Source organism: Molothrus ater, chromosome 1 (genome assembly GCF_012460135.2).
Source record: "Molothrus ater isolate BHLD 08-10-18 breed brown headed cowbird chromosome 1, BPBGC_Mater_1.1, whole genome shotgun sequence".
Classification (NCBI taxonomy): domain Eukaryota; kingdom Metazoa; phylum Chordata; class Aves; order Passeriformes; family Icteridae; genus Molothrus; species Molothrus ater.
Window position 1 is genome coordinate 21,885,020 of NC_050478.2, and position 22,241 is coordinate 21,907,260.

General features: G+C 40.1%; 2 protein-coding genes across 2 annotated transcripts; one reads left to right on the plus strand and one right to left on the minus strand.

Annotated features, from left to right (window-relative positions):
* Positions 1 to 1,554: 1,554 nt before the first annotated feature.
* ACBD7 (acyl-CoA binding domain containing 7) lies at positions 1,555 to 10,025 on the plus strand. Its single transcript, XM_036402604.2, has 4 exons — positions 1,555 to 1,816; positions 9,376 to 9,493; positions 9,597 to 9,659; positions 9,746 to 10,025. Exons 1-4 carry the CDS (start codon positions 1,805 to 1,807, stop codon positions 9,817 to 9,819), a joined length of 267 nt encoding a protein of 88 aa, XP_036258497.1. The 5' UTR covers positions 1,555 to 1,804; the 3' UTR covers positions 9,820 to 10,025.
* A 283-nt stretch (positions 10,026 to 10,308) lies between these two features.
* On the minus strand, positions 10,309 to 22,238 carry OLAH (oleoyl-ACP hydrolase). Its single transcript, XM_036402586.1, has 7 exons — positions 22,057 to 22,238; positions 15,462 to 15,593; positions 13,686 to 13,824; positions 12,999 to 13,098; positions 11,761 to 11,930; positions 10,765 to 10,850; positions 10,309 to 10,515 (listed from the first exon to the last, which is right to left on the minus strand). Exons 2-7 carry the CDS (start codon positions 15,589 to 15,591, stop codon positions 10,385 to 10,387), a joined length of 756 nt encoding a protein of 251 aa, XP_036258479.1. The 5' UTR covers positions 15,592 to 15,593; positions 22,057 to 22,238; the 3' UTR covers positions 10,309 to 10,384.
* Positions 22,239 to 22,241: the final 3 nt, after the last annotated feature.

The following is a 22,241-nucleotide window of genomic DNA, read 5'->3' on the forward strand; positions in this document are numbered from 1 at the left end:
CAATTAGAGTAATAATAATTTGGACAAGTTGAATTAGGACAATATGAGACAATAAAGACAAAGAGTTACGGACGTCCGGGTACCTTTTTCTGGGCAGCACGAGCCTGAAAAAGGGCACCTGTTAACAAAGGATTAACCCTTAAAAGCAATAGCCTGTTGCATATTCATACACTTCATACATGATGCGTAAATTCCATTCAAACACAGGATTCTGTCTGGACATCGTCAACTTCTTCCTCTGAATCCTGACAGCACCTTCGAGGCGGGAAGAAGTTCGTTTCTTCTGATAAGAGGGCAATAAATTCTTTTTCTATGAAAGATTTATGTGAAAAATGCATGTATTTTATGATTGGCTTTTCTCAAATATTAAAATGAATATTATATGTGTTGTGTTAGAAAGTAATGCTGTATTAGTTTTCTTAAGTACTGTGTTAAATATAGTTTTAGGTTATAAAAATTGTTAAAATAGAAACGATGCTATGTAGGATACTTTTTTTAAAGAAAGGACTCGCAGCGAGATAGCAGCCACAGGACACCTAAATCTTTCAGAGAAGAAGAATATATTGCCCTCTTATCAGAATAAACGAACTTCTTCCCGCCTCGAAGGCACTGTTAGGATTTGGAGGAAGAAGTTGACGATGACCAGACAGAATCCTGTATTTGAATGGAATTTATGCATCATGTATGAGGTGTATGAATATGCAACAGGCTATTGCTTTTAAGGGTTAATTCTTTGTTAACAGGTGCCCTTTTTCGGGCTCGTGCTGCCCAGAAAAAGGTATCCGGATGTCTGTAAATCTTTGTCTTTATTGTCTCATATTGTCCTAATTCAACTTGTCCAAATTATTATTACTCTAATTGTATTACTATTTTTATAACCATTTTATTACTATTAAATTTTTAAAATTTTGAAAACAAGTGATTGGCGTTATTAACAATTTAGGTGTCCTGTGGCTGCTATGTCACTGCAAGTCTTTTCTTTAAAAAAAGTATCCTACATAGCATCGTTTGTATTTAAACATTTTTTATAACCTAAAACTATATTTAACACACTACTTAAGGGAATTTATACAGCATTACTTTCTAACACAACACATATAATATTCACTTTAACATTTGCGAAAAGCCAATCATAGAATACGCATTTTTCACATTCGTAAGTGTATAGGGGCATGAATATAAATAATTCATTGATACAAGAGAGATGGATTTTTTTTTTCTTCAGTGGTTACACTTGTAGGGTAGTTTATCAATTGATTTAATATTTTTATTCTATACTTAGTAGACCAAATTGAAAATCAGCATTCACAGTGTATTTTGTGTGTGTAGCCACTTGCGTGAGGCATCCTTGAGATGACCCTCGTGTTTTTCAGAGCTGCACCTGAAGGGTGCGAGGTCCCAGGTTGGCTGGACATGGACATGGGCAGGCACTGCGGCAGAAGGAACATTTCCAGTAACTGGACTGGTTGCACTTCAAATCACTCAAGAAATTCCTTTGTCAAACAAACGGCTTGGGAATCTCTCTGCTCTCAGCCTGGCAGCCTAATCCTCAGTGGTGTGGCTGGAGCTCAGGCTTTCAGCGGAACCCACGGGGGCTTAGCGCTCCCTGCCCACCGCCCCTTCCCGGTCCCGCTGGGTGTCGCGGCGGGGGCCGAGGGGCGCGGCGGCAGCGAGTCCCCCCCGTGTGCTGCCGGGCTGAGCTCACGGCACCGTCCCAGCGCCGCCGCAGCCGACTGGCAGAAGCGCCGCGTCCCCGCCACGAGGAGAAGGAGCGAGGCCGTTCCCTGCGCATCCCCGCAGCATCATGACTCTTCAGGTACGCAATTCTGCATCTGGGGAGACAGAGGCGAGCACAGGGATGCGCTGTGCGTCTGTGTGATGCCGTGATGGAGACTGTGGTATTTCTTCCGCGTAAAGATTTTTACTGCAGAATCAAGGTTACCTTGTGGCAAGGGAAATCTGCCTGAGCCCTTGGAGGTTAAATAGTGCATTACTTTTCACGAGTGGAGGATGAGAAGCAAGCTGGTTAATTTGAACTGTTTAATGGGTCATGTAATATTTTGGATTTTCTTTTTTTTCATGGGTCATGTAATTTTACCTTTTCAGAGTATGCATGAATTATGTTTCTTCAGGCGTGCATCTGAGTTTGCTAGGACTGAGTTAGACATGGAAAGGCAGATACATACTTAGGTTTTTAGGATCTAGCTGGTTGCTTGGAGCTGTTAAAGGAGGAGGGAAACTTTTAACACTGAGACAGTGCTATATGTGCATTTGGGAAGCGTAAATAATTTTTGAATAAGTTGTGTGGATTTTTTAGGGTGCATGCATCTTTGGACTGCTACATTTTGATAGGTTTGTGTTTTGGTAGGAGAGCTTCTACTTACCTTCTAGCTAGACAGAGAGCTTCTTTTTATGTACTCTCTGATTGCAGCTTTAAATAGCTGTTGAGGAAATTATCTTCATTGCTGGCTTTTAGCCTCCTACCTTTGTGGGAAACTATGAATACTTCCCTTGTCTTGGCCATGTCCTGATAGATTAAGCTGATTTTCTTCTTTAGGCTTTCCTATTATCCCTTTCACTTTCAAGATTTGCAAGCTCTTCTATCCCTGTCTCATTATGTCTGCCTCAGCTTAGTTAGTGTGCATTTTGCACAGAGTGAGCAGCACAATGCTCTGACCTAGATGCAGGGAGTGCATTGCCAGCAGCTTAGCAATTTTCTTCTGAGCTGCAATTATGCTGAATAGCACAGAGGTTTCATTGTGCTGTGTTACAGCTAAGAAGAAATCTCTTTCTTAGGTGGGTCAAAACTGCCAAATCCCAAACAAAACACTACCTTTGCATAATTAATAATTGCTGAAAAATCAGCTTGTTTTATTCTGCCTTGAACTCAGTCTAGCAAGTGAATTTATTAGCCTGATGATTTAAGCAATGAGCCATAAATTATAAGAAAGAGCTGAAGGCAGTATGATATGCTGTTCCATAGCTGCATACAGTTACACTTAAACATAAAAATCAGTGGTTGAAATTTTAAGATGCCATATGCATTCTGCATTAGACATTATAGAGCTTGTCTGTCCACATTGGTTTGGTTGACAGTTACCAATCATATCCATAAATTTACTGATTCTAGCTCTATGGGAATGAGGACAAATGAATAAAATAATGTTCTCTTTAGTGAGGCTGTAAAATATTTTTAAGTTTTGCAAAGTGGTAAAATATTCTGCTGTAAATGAAGAATTCATTCAAGCTTTTTTCTTCACAAAAAGACAGTGTCTGATAATGGTCTGATAATTTGTGCTTTTATCTTTAAGGCACATGTATATGTTTATGTCTGTACATATTTTTATGCTTTTTATTCGAGGAGTTAAAGGGAATTTTATCGGCACATGATTAAGAGAAAATTATATTTTTACAGGCTGGCTGCTCATAAGCATGTTGTGTAAGCAGGCAAATCCTAAGCAACAGTCTGTGCAGAATGATTGGCAAGAGGAGGATAAAGAACAAAAGATTTAGTATATAATTTCATTTCTGCACCTTTCTTGCTCTGTAAGATATGCCTTTACAAATCTTTAAACTATCTTGTGATACTCGCCTCTAGATGCAAATAGAATAAAATTATAGGAAAATAAGGTGGTTAACTTAATGGTTTCCTTAACTTTTGTCTTGTACAATTGAACAGGGCTTCTGGTTCATTCTTACTGTGACGTTGTCATGGTTTAACACTACCCAGCAAATAAGTACCATGCAGTCACCTGCTTCACCTACAGTGGGATGGGGAGGAGAATTGGCAGTGAGGAGAAGGGGGAGGAAGCAAAAACTCATGGGCTGAGATAAGAATAGTTTAATGATTTTTAAAATGAGTAAAATATAATACTGTGATAATAGTATTGAGAGAGAGAGAGAAAAAGAGAGAGAGAGAGTGCATGTGCAGTTAAACCCTGGAGAAGCACGTGATGCACAATACAATGGCTCACTACCCACTGACCAAGGCTGAGCCCATCCCTGAGCAGCAATCAGTGGCCAACTCTTGGCCAGTTCCTCCCAGTTTCTGCCCTGGGCATGGATGTTCTGTGGTGTGGAATATCCCTTTGGCCAGTTTGGTCAGCTGTCCCAGAGGTGTTCCCCCCCTTTCCCCAGATTCTTGTGCAGCTCCTCGTGTTCAGGGCATGAGATACTGAAAAGTCCTTGGCTCAGGGCAAGCACTACTCAGCAACAACCAAAACACCAGTGTTACCAACATTATTCTCATCCTGCATCCAAAACACTGCACTGCACGGGTACTAGAGAGAAAATTAACTATACCCCAGACAAAATCAGGACAGAAGTTTAGATCAGAAAACAATTCCAGACTTGTGAAAGATTTCCACAGATCTGAATGGTCCTTGTACATCAGTGCTGGCACAAACTCACATGCAGTTGTAACTTATTTAAACTTTAAACAATGTGGCAACCTAGTTATGGTTTATTATTGATACGAATTTTAAATCTTACAATTAACAGAGTCTTACTATTGTTTGCACCTCTGTGCAAATTTGGATAATACTAAGAGATGTCTGTGATGGAGGAGTCAGTCATAGTTATAGTCAAGAATGTCACATTTCTGATATTTGGATTAATAATGAAATATTTATTTTAATAAAATTGTAACTATAAAAAACCCTTGAGCAGTAGGTCATCACATTTATTTTCGTAAGTGAATGTCCATCCCTTTTATACATCTGTACCAATAATGTGACTTTAAATGCTTTGCTTTGAGGAGCATCAAATATGTACAATTCCAGTTTCTTTGAACCACTATTTTTAATTCCTTGGTGGTAGTTTGCATTGCTAATTTTGTTTCCCCTCGTTAAATGCTTCTCCATTATAAATACTGTACATCTACTACAAACACTGTTGTTAGTGCATAGGAGTTTTTGTGTCATTTGACCTGCCTTGCTACCCCAGTCCAAAACGCCCTCATGCTGAAGCTGCAGTGCCTGGAGCACTGCACAGCAGCGTGGCACGGCTGCAGTGACCCAGGGGCAGGCTGGGATGTCAATTCAGAGCATGTGAGCTCCTCTGCCATCCCCACGTCCCTGCCTCTTCCCCGAGGTGAGCACAAAGTGGAACAGGCCTGTGTTCATGGAAGGATAAGGCACCCGACTGTCAAATAAAGCCCCATGAGAGTCTCACAGGGGCTGTGAGTTCAGACTCCTGTTTGTGGCAGTGTGTCTGTCCCCTCCCTGCTCCCAGGCTGGAGGCACTCATGCTGTGCCTAAGACACAGGGCAAGGTGCTTCTGCCCCAAACCCCAAATTCTCTGCCTGTGCTGGTGTGACTTCCTGGCCCCAAACACATGGATTCACCATTCTGGGTTTGCTGCTGAAAGGAAGAATTGTGTTATTTAATTACTTACTATGGCCTCAGCAATTTTTGGTGAAAAATTAAAACTGAGCTTAACATCTGAACTTGTTGAAGTATGTCAGGTGATCATAGCAAATCCAGGTACAGTTGCTGTGCAGAAGGAGACCAAGAGACAATACAGCATAAGAAGAAAAATTAAAATTTCAAGACTTTCATGAAAGCAAATATTAATATTACTGAAAAAAAAACCTGAGAAGGGATACTGTGAAGCCATTTCAACATTATTGATTCAGCTTTTATATGTAGTCTAGAGCAGACAATTTTGGTTTATCTAAATTACAAATAACATATATACATAACATATGAATGTATTCTGAGCCTTTTGGTTTTTTTATTCTAGAAAAATCCTGTATTTGTTTTGCAGCACTCTCAAATGTTTGGTTGGTTAAAAAAATTAATCTACAGTGTTCTTAAAAGAAATCAGACACAAAAGGTTGGACTTAAATCTTCATGTTTTTCTGTGGTTCTATGGTATAGTTGCATTTTAGTAACATTGAGAATTATTTTTATTAAAACAGGAACAAACTACATAAGTAACTACATGTTTCAGTATACAAAGTTCTAGCTTTAAAAATATAAGTTGGAATTAATTTAATCTAGAATTTAGTGCAGAAACTGCCAGATCATATACTTTATTGAATGACCAAGTGTCAGATCTTTAAGAAGACAAATGACAATTGGAATCTGCCTAATTCTCAGAAGAATTGTTATATTCAAAATAGAACAGCAGCATTTCTCAAACTTAAAACAGTAATTTTCAATTTTAGCACACCAATTCTTCTCTGTACTCTTCCCTCCACTACTGGGCATTTGGTTCTGGGAGGCCTTGGTGGGAATCTCCCAGACACTTCTGCTTGTCATTTATGCAAACATTAAGGTTCTCACTGAGTTGAAAGATTATTTGTTAAAAAGCATCTGCATTGCTGCAGGAGTTTGGTCTTTTCATTTCACTTCGAGGGTGCTATGAACTCACAGACCTAGAGATGTGTATTGTCAGCATGAATCCTTTCCATCTAATGTCCTGTGAATTTACAGCTGCAGTTTAAAGAATAGTCAAGATTTAATTGCTGTTTTGCAGGGAGCTAGAATGCCTTTTAAATCACACATCATGATTTTTTTTAAAACATTCCTTTTAAATGCACCTCTCTGCCTGCTGTTCCTTGTTGCAACACTGCTGTTCCAGATGTACATCCTCCTGTGGCGAGCACTTCTGTTCTTAGAAGGCTTGTGCTTTCCCTTTGTGAGTTTCATACAGCAATTCAAAATTTGCAAAAAAATCAGAAATTCCTCAAAAGTTTGTGTCTGGCAAATCTCATTAGCCAAACTAAATTTCCAGACCAAAATAAAAAGTGAATTCCATCTCAGGAGGCAGAGGTGACTCACTTGGTGGTAGAGTGGCCAAGTTTCTGTGCAGGAAGCTGCAGTGCTACCTGTCCTTACCCTGTTTTGCCTGCTGCTCCTGCCTCCAGCTGGCATGTCCTTAGGTCAGTGAATATGTAGTTTCATGATTCCAGGGAGGGGCCTTTCTGTGAGGAAATATGCTTGAACATCACTCTCTAATTAAATTACTACTCATTTTTCCTTCTACAAGAGAAATAACATTTCTCTTGTAGTTTCTCTCTGTTTAAATACAGAATGCAGTGGTGAACCTAGCTCTCATTCATATTTGCTTATTTCCATCACCTGACCCACCCAGAACAGTCACTTGCCCAGGAGAAAGGCATCAGTTAAGGAGATAAACATGCATTAGGTTTTCTTTAAAAAAAAATCAAATCTTTTCTGTAACTAAAGGGAAAGGTGGTATAAAGAAGCACAATGCAGACTTCTGAGGTAATGCCAGGATCTCAGTGATGTAAACAGAGCCACAGTTGTCATGCTGAAATCATTGCTGACTTTTACACAAACTTTGAAGCTGAAGTAGTATCTTGATGCTGGCTAAATGCCAGTACCCACCAAAGTCACTCTCCTGCAGCTGGACAGAGGAGAGAAAATGTTTTAACAAATGGTTTATGAGTTAAGAACCAGGAGAGAGATTGCTCATCAAATACCATTGAGGGCAAAACAGGCTCAACTTAGAGACATAAAGTGAATTTATTTCTAACAAAATCAGAGCAGGATAATGAGAAGTGAAATAAGCCCTTATAAACACCTTCCTCCCTTCTCAGCTCTACCCTCTACCCCAGCAGTGCAAGGGGACAGGGAATAGGGGTTGTGGTCAGTTCACGATCCATGGCTTCTCCTGCTGCCCAGGGAGAGGAGTCATTCCCCTGCTGCACCGTGGGGTGGCACAGGAGACAGTTCTCTGTGAACCTCTCCAATGTGAGCTCATCTCACGAGCAGCAGCTCCCTCTGACTGCTGCAGTGCGAGTCCATCCCATGGGGAACAGCCCTCCCCAGGCTGCTGCAGTGTGAGTCCATCCCATGGGGAACAGTCCATCCCATGGGGAACAGCCCTCCCCAGGCTGCTGCAGTGTGGGTCCATCCCATGGGGAACAGTCCATCCCATGGGGAACAGCCCTCCCCAGGCTGCTGCAGTGTGAGTCCATCCCATGGGGAACAGCCCTCCCCAGGCTGCTGCAGTGTGGGTCACTCCTCCACGGGGTGCAGTCCTTCAAGGACAGGCTGCTCCAGCCTGGGAGCAGGGCCCTTCTCCAGGAGTCTCCCACAGGATCACAGCCTCCTCCCAGGCATCCACATGCTCGGGCCTGGGGCTCCTGCAGGGGCTGTGGTGGATCCCTGCATCCCCATGGCCTCCATGGGCTGCAGGGGCACAGCTGCTGCCCCCTGCCTGCCCCACGGCCTGAGGGGAATCTCGGCCCCGGCGCCTGGAGCAGCTCCTGCCCCTCCTGCGCTGCCCTCGGTGTCTGCAGGGCTGCTCCTCTCACGGTCTCGCTCTGCTCTTCTCTGGCCGTACTTACAATTGTGCAACCACTCCTTGTTTATTTTCCTCCTTAAATCTGTTAGCACAGAGGTGTTACCACCATTTCTCATCGGCCTGGCCTTTCCCAGCAGCACATCCATCTTTGGAGCCATCAGGAATTGGCTCCGCTGGACATGTTGGAAGCTTCTGGCAGTTTCTCACGGAAGCCACCCTTGTAGGCCCCCCCAGCCCCAACTACCAAAAACCAGGCCATACAAAACCAATACCCTGGTTTTGTACATTTTAAGTATTTGTGCAGGATATACTGTGCTTCTGTAAATGCTTCTGTAAAAGCAGATCCAACTCAAAAGCTAAAATAATTGTTGAAACCAGCATATAGCATATTAAAGTGCTTGTATCAGTCTTCAATCAAGTAGTGTGGTATCCTGATGGGTCTGTAGTCACTATACAAAATCTGTCTCTCTCTGAAATGTTCTGGGCATGAAACAGAACTCCAAACCTTAGCCTGAGACCTGCTTTATAGCGAGAATGGCTACAGCCTCAGGTTGATGTGTGTGATTCACAGTGATGAAAGGAGTAAATTTACACTTTACTCTGGTGCTCTCCTGTATTTCAGAGATGGCTGTGGAAGTTGGTCCTGCAGTAGCTCATCTCCATGAGGTACCTCTGTGCCAGCTGTTGATCACCTACTTCCCTATCAGCAGAGCATAGGAAATGGAGGGTGAATTGGGCAGTACCACTCAGAGGGGATTTGAGCTCCACCAATTGAGCCAACACAGTGTAGGCAGGGTCAAAACAATTCAGAGATTACTGTGGGATGTAAAGTTCAGTGAATGGCTTCATACCTGCAGTGTGACTGTAAAAGACATATACACCACATAAATTGTGGAGGCTGCCCCTATCAACCATACAACCCTATATCCCTTTCTAACAACGTACACATTTATGAAGCTTCTTTCATGGGAAGAAGCCTTGTCTGATTTCTAAACTCAAGTGAGTCATTGAGAATATCTAATGATACTACTGTGTGTCATATAACTCATGTTTTAAGAACACCCCTTGAGAGGAGAACCCTTTCTGTTCTTTCATCAGGCTGACTTTGATGGTGCTGCAGAAGATGTAAAAAAATTAAAAACAAGACCAACTGATGAAGAACTGAAGGAACTATATGGATTCTACAAACAGGCTACTGTTGGAGATATTAATATTGGTATTACTAGATATACTTCATATTTACTCACATATCTTGATAAAATCAATCTAATGTGATGTAAATCTGCATGATAACCAAAGCTATGCATTTATTTTGACAGAATGTCCAGGAATGCTAGATTTGAAAGGCAAAGCCAAATGGGAGGCATGGAACCTGAAAAAAGGTGTTACACCAATTAAATTTACATCCTGTAGTCAAGTTTATAGGATGACAAATGAGAAAGATAATGACTCCTACTTTCCTTTGCAGGTTTATCAAAGGAGGATGCCATGAATGCCTATATCTCTAAAGCAAGAGCAATGGTAGAAAAATATGGGATCTAGAATATTCAAAATAATTCCCACTAATACTTAACTCTTCAGTAGCTAATGAACTAACTCTGTTGAGAAAAATGCAATACTAACTCCTCAGTGAGGTCTGACACTAATATCTTCTAAGCATAAGCTGTTTGACTGTAAAGGGTATTTACATATATAATCTATTTCTAGCTTGTATATTAATCTAAATAAATTTGAACTGAATAAATGAAGCTTTCTGTGAGAATTATGGATTTTTGTGGGTATCAAATTATATTTAGCATTTTGACAGGAGCAGACAAAAAGAAGCTCTAACAGTAAAATAACATAGACATAATTTTTTTGCAAACAGGGTTATGGAATAAAGTGAAGAGTTTGTACACATGTAAGAGAAGAAGGAAAAGATGAAACCTTTTTTAAGACCCAAAGCCAATGTTTGTTTTCAAAACATCAGGAAAACACCCCCTTATAAAGGATTACAGAGGAACAGAACAACTTTGAGGCATGACTGCAATGTAGAGAAAGAAGTTATTTATTACAAATTGCTGTGGGCTAACCTTACACATTCTGCTATTAAAATTGAGAGAAATACTCATAGACCATTTTCTATGCTTCTTGTCATGTGTTTTATCAAGAAGCTTTCATTAGAGGGTCTCAGCAGATAAAGGTGATCTCCAGGAAGCTCATAAAAGGAAGTATCTCCACTCGTTAGCTCTCGCCAACCTAAAAAAGATATTTAAAAAAGGTATTTAAAGAAATGTCAACTATTGTGATCATTTTGTATAACTATTTCAAAGCTATAATTTAATAATTATTTTAAATCCCATATCAACTTTTTGGTTCATATATCGAAACTGCTCTGTTGATTTGTTTCCTTTAAGAAGGAGGTAGACTCTAGAAAACTTTAATTAATGGGTGTAATACAACAAGAAAATGTGTAAGTATAAGAGGAAAACCATTTAAGAAAAGTACCTTTTGCATCATATATTTTATCATCAGACCCACAAAAGTAGGTAATATCACAGGAGAAGGGGATATTCATTTCTGCCTTCTCAAATCTGTGAACATAAAAGTAGTCATAAAACATTCCATAAGATACGTATATTTGGAATTTGCTTCCACATACCAAAAAGGTTTTTTGTTCTTCTCCAAAACGTAACAAATTTCAGGAGTTAGATTATACAGAACATCAGGAGAAGAAAATACCCTGGAAGTTTCTTAGCTCCTTACCCTACTTCAGTTGGATATAAAATTGTAAAGAAAGAATGACCCAATAGTTAGGCAAAAAAAAGAGCTTCAACCTGCAATAAAAATTCTCACCTACAATAAATAATGATGTTACCTACTTATATATACAGTTCTAACATTTCAGCATCTTTCAGTGTCAGATTCCTAAGACCAAAATGGGTCCCAGATCCAAGAGTGTCCTTGTTTTTGCCAAGGTAAGAAGCTTAACCACTTGGCTACATGAGCTGTCATGTAATGTCCAGTGGGGACAGCAGTTGGGACACAGGAAGCCGGTTGCTGTCTGGGTGCCCAGAGCACAGGAATTCTTTGTTCTGGTTAGGCTAGAGGACCTTGGATCTGGAGGCTGAATGCAGTGTTCCTGAAGCATGATGAGCTGCGGTTGTTAACCTCAGAGAACAATAAAAGACACGAGAATATTCCCTTTTAGTAGCTGCTAACTTTAGATGGTAGGTAGAACTGTAATTCTTCCATGACAGGTTCACTAAGGTAGTAACAGCTGTGGTTGCTGCGGTAAGCAGTGTTTCATCTAGGGATTGAATACCAGAAAACAAATAGAAAAGCACTCAAAGGAAAAAAAACTATGTTTACTGCTTCTTATTCTTTTTATAACAGAAATGAGAACAAGTTACTAAGAAAGAAAAAAAGGAAACTTAAGATGATCAGACAGAAATAAAAATGTAAAATACAAATACAGAAGTAATACAAAGTTGTAAAACTTACGAACACGTCTGAAAAAGTTTGGCGTCTTCTTTGAAAGTAAGCGCCGTATCTCTCCAAAGGTCTTTATCAAGTGGAAGCTCAAAATTTCCTCCTAGAATCTCCATAATTGCAAGAAGGTCATTGTGTCCATCAGGTAGGACTATGCTTTTGACAGCAAGATATGCTGCAGACTGTCAGTACCAAACAAAGCAGATCAGATGTTGTATATAATATACTTGGAATAACTTTTTCATTAAAATTATTTTAGTAAAAAGTACAATAATTTTCCATCTCCAGAATATGATGGCTGATTTGTTTAACATTCACAGAGAACACTTCATGAAAAGGTTAGTAGACTGTGCTTACTGAAATTATAAACTATGAGTGAGCCAAGTACTCTGTACTTCTGAAACTTATACAAATAAGTTTCAAATAAGAGAAATAACTGTTAATATTATTTTGTTCAAGCTTGACTCTTACTATTGAAATACAACTAGTAAAATAATCTAAAAGAAAGAAAAACCTAGCACTGGACATAAACCTGGCTAATGTAGGACTGAAGAGACCAACTGATTATGGAAATTTGTGGGAATAACAATTGCTTCCACAAATCACTAGCTCATACTCAGGACTGAGTATGAAGAAAATGAAGCCTTAAAAAGTGAAGAACACAAATAGCAAATGCCAACTGAGGACAGGGAAAAGGGACTGGAAAAATGCCACTTCACTACTGTTTTTCTGAGAAAGACTAGCAGAACCAGCAGAGCCTCAGAAAAAAACTACAAACAGAAAAAATCCTACAAAGAATGAGGAGAGAGAAAGAAATTGGACAAATATATTCAGGGCTGATGCAGCAGGTTTATGAAAGACTTGGTAAAGACAGTCACTTCACAGATTACACATTACACTTCACACATTACACTAAGAATTTTGGTTTGATTATTTCTGAGTGTTAAGCCAGTGGCCATACTAAATAACAGAATATTCAAAAAAGTTTTGTTTAAAGATTAGTTAGTTTAAGCATTAATTAGTTCCAGCATTAGTTTAAGGAGATTGTTCTCCCAAGGCTAAGGTTAGCAGCAGTGAATATTATGCATTCTGCATCAACCTCAGAACACTTTTCACTTCATAGATTCTGAAGAAATGCTGAATTTTTTTAAATTAAAACTACTCTGCATACCATACTGTAAAATATTATTCTTACTCTTAGTAGCTAATTTATGGTTCTGTTTCATAATGTTAATGATTCTGTAGCTTACATTTGGGGAATGTGCTGCTGACATGAAAAGATGGACTGGCTCCAGTCTGTACTTTTTTTTCAAATGAAGTGCAACGGCAAAACTCATATAAGTTCCAAAACTGCAGCAAAACAAGAAATTAAAGCAAAGTAAGTAAAAATGTACATAAAACCTGGAAAATATAAACATAATTTTAATTTCAGTGCTAACTGGCTATCTTGAACAACTGCTGAAATGGTATATGACAAGCAGATTATAATGATATTACTTTATTGACATGAAGTATATTCCTACACAGTCTAATTTTGCAAATAAAGCCTCTTCATATTCTCTTTCTTTTAATAGTCTCCTTAATTTTCAATAAGAACAGTTATTTTGAATACTTGGGACCCAACAATCTTTAAAATCTGTGTTTCATGAATGGTTCACCATCTGCATTCATATAGATCAAGCACTAGCACAAATATTAACAATAAATGCAATTATAATTGATTCAAAAGACATGCTCAGATGTTGCACCTGAAGGTATAAATAAATAACCAGAGTCTTTGAGAGCAACTGCATGTTTTAGGATGACTTGACAGAACATCCTTGCAGAAGCATATTTTTCCTAAAGGTTTTGCAAATAAAAACAAGTAACTCTCTACTTCTAGAGCTCAGCAATAGAAGCTCTTTCACCAGGGTATCTAAAAATGTATATATTTTTACCTGTGACCAAAAAATGCAAATGGTTTTTCTTTCAATTCTTTTAACAAAACACTTGTAATTTCATTAACTACACTTGTCATGTCTTTTGCAAAAGGCTCTTCAAGACGAGTTTCTCTTCCAGGAAGCCTTATACAGAACACTGCAGAAGAGGTGAAGGAAGGGAGGGAAAAGAATTATAGCTATTTCAAATACATACAGTAAAATAATTAAGTTTTTTATTATTCTGCAGAATATACATACTATTTTAATTACTCCTTCTTAGAGTTGATCCTGTGCACTTGCTTGCTATTGCTGCTACTGTGATTTAATCCTGCAAGAGATTAGGTTTCACCCTTCCTTTAGTCTCAAATGTTGCCCCTCCTGCTGATCTGATTGCTAAATGCCTTGGGTCAGAATCCACCAGATCCTGATTTCAGCTGAGATTTGAAAGCAAATTTATTGTTATAAGTTTTAATAGCAGCCACAAATTCATTAATTTCAATAATAGTAAGTTTGAGGGTTGTGTAAAATATATCCTTTCAAGGGCAGCATTAGTAAGTGAAACTATATTAGAGTTGTACAATCCCTGTTTTCTTCTTTGTCAGCTCTTCAGCACTGCACATTGGAAAATGTGGAATCATAGTGCAAATTGGTGGATGCTTGTATTTATAGTTACATTTATAGTTATTTATATTTATAGAGAAGGAAATTTACATGCTTTTACTATTTTCCTTTCAAAATTGAGGATTTTCCTCTCACTGTTTAGTGAAAGTAAGGAATGAATAGATCAGGAAAAAAATGTTGAATTTTTTTTCTTATTTCCTTGACATGCATACTGCTAGTTATGTAGAAGTAATGGGTCAGACACTAAGAGACAGCCTGTTCTAGAAGAGACAGACTAAACCACAACCTAATACCATAGATACCAGTACAGAAAAGTTTGCATCTTCTATACTTTCTGCAGAAACCATCCCTGAAAGAACATGCTGTGCCCTGACTTTATTCGTCTGCGTCTGCAGTCGGTCCTAGGCCATTTCCTTAGTAACTTTCTTGGAAGTAGTTCCAGTGGACAAAAACTTTTTCTTTCTTCTTTTTTGTTTTTTCCCCTAATTTCAAGGAAGATTCAACATGCAAGAGCTTACCAGAAAATATACTTGCATTTAGAGGACTGGTAAAACTGCAATGGCAATGCTCATGAATATGAAATTGTTTTTTTCTTTGTGGAAGGTTTGGAAAATGGCCTTGGTTCCTCTTCAAATAGGTCAAGCAATGGAGTTTTTTAGTGCTGATATATCTTGTGAGCAATAAGAATTACTTCATAGTGTAACTAAACATCATTTCACAGTTATAAAATTCACAGATTAAATTTCAGTTTTGATACAAGAAGTACAAACACTGGATAAGAGATACTCTGTAGCCTCTCAAAATTAAAAATAGTTCTCATATCTTCACTCTTAACCTTGCTGAAGACTGGCTTATCAACAATATTCAGTGTAGTTCTGTTTCTGAATCATACCAGTAGTTTCCGAAGCAGTCAAGCATACTATACTCTTGTGAATTGTAGCTCTGAGGATATAATTTTTCACCCAATCAAATATAATTTGATTCAAGGTGGTACAGAAAATGTAGCCTAGTGGAAATGCTAGTTCCTAATAAATGCTAGTTCCTTCCTTTCTGGAGAAGACACATTGGATAAAGATTGTGGTGCTTTCAAGACTATTATATTCCATTTAAAAATTTTGGCTAATGTGTATTTCAGAATTGCTTAACTTTTACTGCAACTACAAAATGACTAACCTTCAACTGAGTCATCGAAGAGTCTCCCCCACTGAGCAAGTTGTGAAGTTCCACTTCCAGCCCATGGAAAGCAAATCAGTCTACAAAGAGCATCTGGCTTTTTTTGTACACAAGCAACCAGCTTTTCCATCTCTTAAAAAAACCAAAACAAAAACAACAAAAAAACCCACCATCATTCTAGAACAAGACTCCTCAGATATAGGAAAATTAGAGTGAATTAAATCTAAATTGAAACAACAGGGTGCAATAGTCTGTCATCAAAACTGCTTGTGTTACAACAACTATCTGCTAGATATGAGATAATGTTCCTGCAACACTCTAAAACAGTTCTGCTTTTATAAATGATGGTAGAATAGTACTGGGCAATACCCTTAGTTAATATTTGCTCAGTCACTGACCACAACAAACATTACAAGCAGCAAAATAAATTGTTAAGGGATTTAAGGAAGACCATTTAAAAACATAGGCTTTTAGGATATACACAAAAATAAAAGGTCCATCTGAAGAACCTAGAAAACATAAGGACCACCTAGTTCAATGTATCACAGTGGTAAAATAGATGTCAAAGCCACAGTAGGATGTCATTTCTTTATATATATAAAACATCTATTAATTACTCTTTCATGCATTTTTCCAGTCTCCCCTTGAACAGTTGGCATCCATGACATCCTCTTGCAATGAGTTGCACAGCTCCACTGTCTGATGCATGAAGAATGAATCCCTTTTTTGGTTTTAGTGGCTCAGAGAGTAACCTAAGTCAGAGCTGTAACTGAGATGCAGACTCATCACCAGCAGTGTCTGATCATGCTGCTGATGAGACAATCTGTCCCTTCCCCTTGGAGCATGATGCTCTACCCCAATCTTTTACTCAGCACTAGCACTCCTTAGCTATGGAGTAAGAGCACATCGTTTATCAAGCTGTAAACTAATCCTGTAGTTTAGTTTTCACCTACATCAGTCTCACCATCCTCCTGTTGAAAACAAAAGGAGCCTTTTATGACCTTTTTGGAAGCTTTCACACACTTCATCCAGCTGGACAGGTGCATGCTGGTATTCCATATACAACCCCAAAGTTTGGATGCAAATGACACATCTGCGCTAACCTAATGGAATAATTTACCTTTAAGGATTATTTTACAACTGTCTCTGAAACAACCTGCAGAGTCTGTCTTAGTGGTTTGAAAGATACCTACAGCCAATCTAATTTTCATTCACAAAAAAAGGCCACAAACAAGAAAGAACTATTACATGAATACATAATCTTCTTTGGAGTACAGCTGAATCTCAATTTATTTTAAATCAAAGCATATTTGATTAGGGAAATGTCTTTTTCCCCATTTTTTACAAGACAAGACAGCAATTTTAAAAAATTGATTATTATTTCCAAACTGTCTTTATATTTTCATCTACTTCCACCTATTGGCCTTATACCTGAGATCTAACTTTGACCCTGTTATAACAAAGAGAGGATACATAAGAATTCTTCTGCAAAATCAGGATTTTCCTAGATTGTAAGGTTTTCAAGAGAAATAAGCTTTTATTTTATGCCCTATAAATTTTGTTTGATGTGTGATCTGATGAATTAATGTCAGAAAAATCTACTTTAGAGTGTTCACAAACAAAAGAATGTTTATTTCTTGAACTATCAGCAAAGAAATGGCTCAGTCAGTGAAAAAAAAAGAAAATCCACTGGATTTTAAGAAAGTATTTCCTGGCTTTTTCTCTTCACATTTAGAATAAGCTGAAAATAAATTCTAGTTTGATAGATAGCTGTATAAAAAAGAGCCATCATTTAAATTACAGAACAACTTAGGCTGAAGGGGACTTCTAGAGATCACATAGTTCAAATCTTCTCTCGCTAGGTGTTGAGTATCTCCAAGGATGGAGACTCTACAATCTCCCTTGGTAACCATGTTCAATCACGGCTCATAGTGAGGATACTTTTCTATCTAGTGCTTGTTGTCCCTTGTATCCAGAAGTCTTCTCTCTTTTTGCTGAGTACAGCCAAGAAGAATCTGGCTCTGCCCCTCCTTCTATTAGGCAGGTGAAGACATCTTCATTTGGCACTCCCTTCTTGAGAGAAAACCAATTATCTCAGAGTCTCCTGTACACCACCCACTCCAGTCACAATCACAGGGGACCGTGCCACGCTCACTTCAGTATTTCAATATCCTTCTAATACAACAGAATTAAAAATGGACCCAGAGGTGGTCCATTACCAAATAAATTCTGGATTATTTTTCAAACATGTTTTTTAGACAAGCTTTCAGGGCATGACAAACTTTTTACAAGAGCTTTATTTATTTTCATGGCATCACCTTATAGTAGGTGGACAAGTATTAATTGAAAAGCACAATTGAAAACAAGTGACAACAAAACTGCTTCCACACTGACCAGCTGCTAGGACAAGTGGACCAACAGCCCCACCCTGCAGGGAACAGAAAGCCAAAGGTAAAGAAACACCAAGTGCTTGCAGCACAGGGCTGCAAGATATTTCCCCAAGGAAAATATATCCTATAGCACACAGTTTAAAAATCCATAGAAGTCTTTGTGAACTGCAGGAGTGTGGTACTTGCCAGTAGGGCAGTCCAGGACCTAAGAGGCCTCTCAGGTATCCAGGAACTCGCAAACCCTACACTGCAGACCTGTGTCATTTGCACTCACATGAGTTAACCCCTTGTTTGCAGATTCTGGAAGCCAGGGAAAAAGCAACCCTTTCCCAGGTGGCAAGTAGATCCAAGTCTACTCATAAAATTTAGATTTAAGGTAGTCCATTCACCTCCCAGCAATAAGCACGGAAGTGGAATATTGAGCCTGGGAGTCAAATGATCAACTTCATGGTAGGTATGGAGTCTGTTATCAAGGCTGCTGGATTGCTTACAGCCAGACTTGTATCTGAGACACCTGGCTGGGCATTGACCACTTGGTATCTGCAATCCTGTAATAACAGAGATGTCAGGCTGTAGGACAGTTAGGCAATGTAATCCTCTACTGATTTTATCTTCACAAAAGAAACCCAGTTTGTATAAATAATAGACACCAATGTCTCAGTGTTCTAAACATTGTAACAGGTGAATTTTTTTATTTCTGCATCCGTATGAGTACCTTACATATTACTGTATCACCACACATTTGGCTACATTCATTATTCAAATAATCCTTTTAAAAAGTTTAAAAATATGTTTTTCAGGGTAGGTATTTAAAATTTCTGGAAAATTAAAGGTTTAAAAGAGGTGTCCAGTTAGAGAGAAAACACATCTGTTACATGTACTGTAATATTTATTACATATTTTTGAGGTTTGTGGATTTATATCCCTGAAAGTTTTCTTACTCAGCAAAAGCAGCCTTGTGATCTTCCATTTAAGAGACAGCAAAATGCATAAACCACAGGGTAAAAAAAAAGTGGGAGCTCAGTAGCTCCTGAGTTCAAAAAAATACTGGCATTTACTTCTTGAAAAATAAAGACTTCAGGAAATCCTTTGTCTTTATATCTAGATGCTATAAATTAATGGCAAAAAAAGTATGGAGCATACCCATCTTATTAATCATATTTTTCCCAATAACATGTCTCTCAAGGCTACATTTTTAGCACACTATATTTAGAATTGGTTAATTCCATTGTTACCATCTACAAGCTGCTGATGAAAAAAAAATTGTGTCATTACCAACTGAAATCATGTCCTCCAGAAAGCTGTTTACTCACCCCTTTACTTCTTCTTGAAAAAAAATCTAGGACATTATTACAGAGAAACTTATTTTTGGAACACTTGCATCTGATAAACTCAAAGCATCCCGAATGCAAAATTATTGAAATAAATATTAAAGTCACACAACATGCATTCCCAAAATGGACTTTACTACTTGGACCTTCCAGGACATTGAAACTGCCAAATACACAGACCATGTGGATGTTTCAGAAACAAACACAAGGAGCAGTATGATCTCCCCTTCTTTTCTACTGCTGCTGTCATCCTAGTTCTGCTATGGTAAAACCACCTAACCTTTGCTCAGATGTTTGAGGAAATCATTCAATTGAGAGGAAGAGCTCTAAAGCAGTCCATAGAGTTGAACTGTGAAAGGTAAGAGAGATAAAACTGGAGAGAAAAGCAGGCACACAGGGATGGTGTAAGGGGATACAGTATGGGTAAATGAAGGTGGTGTAGAATGTAATCTTATCCCCCTAAAGAGTTGCAGCTGAGCCAATTATTAAGGATTAGGAGCAGGCCTGATTTTAACAGGCCACAGCTGTAGCCAATAAGAAGAGTGTTATAAAAGAGTGGATTGGTGGGTTAAGGGGAACTGGAGTCAGTTGGCTGCTGTGAGGAGTGCCTAGAGGAGCTGCCTACAAGAAACATCAAGGAGGTACAAAACCCTAGCAATATGGAACCTTGGCATTATAACGACAACAGGATGGCACTAGGCAAGTAGTTCAACAATCAAGAGGAAAGGCATTAATGTGGAAAGATAATTACCCTTTCAAGGGAAAAAATGAACTGGGAGATTGCAACCTGCTGTTTAGTATCTGTATTGATAATCTGGAGAGGGGATTGAGTGCACCCCTTGGTAAATTCTCAGACAACATCAAGTTGGGTGGGAGGTTGATGTGTGTCAGGAAGGCTCTGCAGAGCACTCTAGACTGGGTGGATCAACAGTCGAAGACCAAGTGCTGAGTCTTGCTCTTGGGTCAAAACAACCCCATGCAGCACTACAGGCTTCAGGAAGAGGTCAGTATATAAAGTGGAGGGAACAAGGTGGAATGGGGGGACATTTTAAGTGATGGGTGTTTTTCTTCCCGAGCAGTTGTTCCACGTGACAGAGCTCTACTTTCCTTGGGATGGCTGAACACCTGACCATGGGGAAATAACAAATTCATTCCTTGTTTTGATTTGCTTTTCTGTGCAGCTTTTGCTTTCCCAACCCATAAGATTTCTAACTTTTACTCATCTGATCCTCTCCCTGATCCCACTGGTAGGCGAGTGAGCGAGCAGCTGTTGTATGGGGCTTGGTTGCTGGCTGGAGTTAAACCACAACAGTGGGTAATGGGAAGCCATTTTGGCAAAGGCAGAGAGTACCAAAAACAAACAGAAGGTGCCACTGCTGCAGATGCAAAGAGGAAAGAAGTCACAGAATCACTAGGTTGGAAGAGACCGTTGAGATCATCTAGTCCAACCCAGCCCTAACATCTTAACTAAACCATGGCTCCAAGTGCCACATCCAGTCTTTTTTTAAGCACATCCAGAGATGATGACTCCACCTCTCCAGGCAAACCATTCCAATATTTTATCACCCTTTCTGTATAAAACTTTTCCTAATATCCAACCTGTATTTCCCTTGGCACAGCTTAAGATGGCATCCTGTAGCTCTGTCAGCCGTTGTCTGGAGGAAGAGACTGACCCCCACCTGACCACAACCACCTTTCAGGAAGTTGTTGAGAGTGACAAGGTCATCTCTGAGTCTCCTCTTCTCCAGCCCCCTCAGTTGTTCCTTGTAGGGCTTGTGTACTACACTGGGCCTCACATACCCTCCCCAGTAGAAGTAGTGCTTCACCATGGGGTGAAATGTTTGCTCCAGTGTGTGGAGTGCTCCAAATGCCTCCCAATCACTCTGGCTACTGCTTACTCCTGTGGAACTGCAAGTCACATCCCACAAGCATTTGTCCCACATAACATTTTAACAGGTGGCACAGAAACCCATCAGCCCAGACCTGCTCCACAGAAACACCCTTGCAGATTCCTGTGCCGCTGCCCACCCACCCACTGTTGGGCCACTTAGCCTGGGTGAGGAGTCCCCTGGGCCAGCCAGGGCTTGCATCTGGTCTCAGTTCTGCTAAGGACACCTCAGGAGTTAAGGGCACAGCCCATGAGGGACAGCAGCTGTGAAGAACCCCTGCCTCCAGTGGACCCCCAGGTGTGCTTTCTCCCCGTGTCACAGATACTGAGTTCTAAGGATCACTGAAGTCCAACTCCTGACCCTGTGCAGGACATCCCAAGAATCACTTCATGTGCCTGAGAGCATTTTCCAAATGCTTCTTGAATTCTGGCAGGCTTGGTGCTGTGACCAGGTTTCTGGGGAACCTGCTCCAGTGCCCAATCACTCTCTGGGTAAAAACCTTCGCCTAACATCCAGCCTAAACCTCTCCTGACACAGCCTCAGGCCCTTCCCTTGTTTCCTGTCACTGTGCACCACAGAGATCGGTGTCTGCCCCTCTCCTTCCCCTCATGATGGAGCCGTAACTGCAGTGAGGTCTCCCCCAGGCTGAACAGACCAAGGGATCTCAGCCACTCCTCATGTGGCTTCCCCTCTAGACCCTTGACTATTTTCATAGCTCTCCTTTGGAAGCTCTCTAATGTCTTTTTCGTATTGTAGCACCCAGAACTGCCCCCAGCACTGGAGGTGAGGCCGCCCCAGTGCAGAGCAGAGCGGGACAATCCCCTCCCTTGCCGGCTGGCGATGCTGGGCCTGCTGCCCCCCAGGACATGGCGGGCCCTCCTGCCAGCCAGGGCACTGCTGATTTATATTCAAATTTCCATCAACCAGGAACCCCAGGTTGATGGAAATGAGGTCTCTAGTCTCTCGTTCCCCAGTCTGTACGTACGTCCAGAGTTACCCTCTCCCAGGCGCAGACCGGCACTTGCCCTTACAAACTTCACACGGTGGCGACCGCCCAGGTCCCTCTGCCGAACCCGTCTGCCCCCGAGGGCGTCAGCACCTCCGCCCCACTTCACGCTGCCTTTTTAACTCTGCCGCCGGCCCCCGGAGCGCCCGGGACGGCGAGGCCGC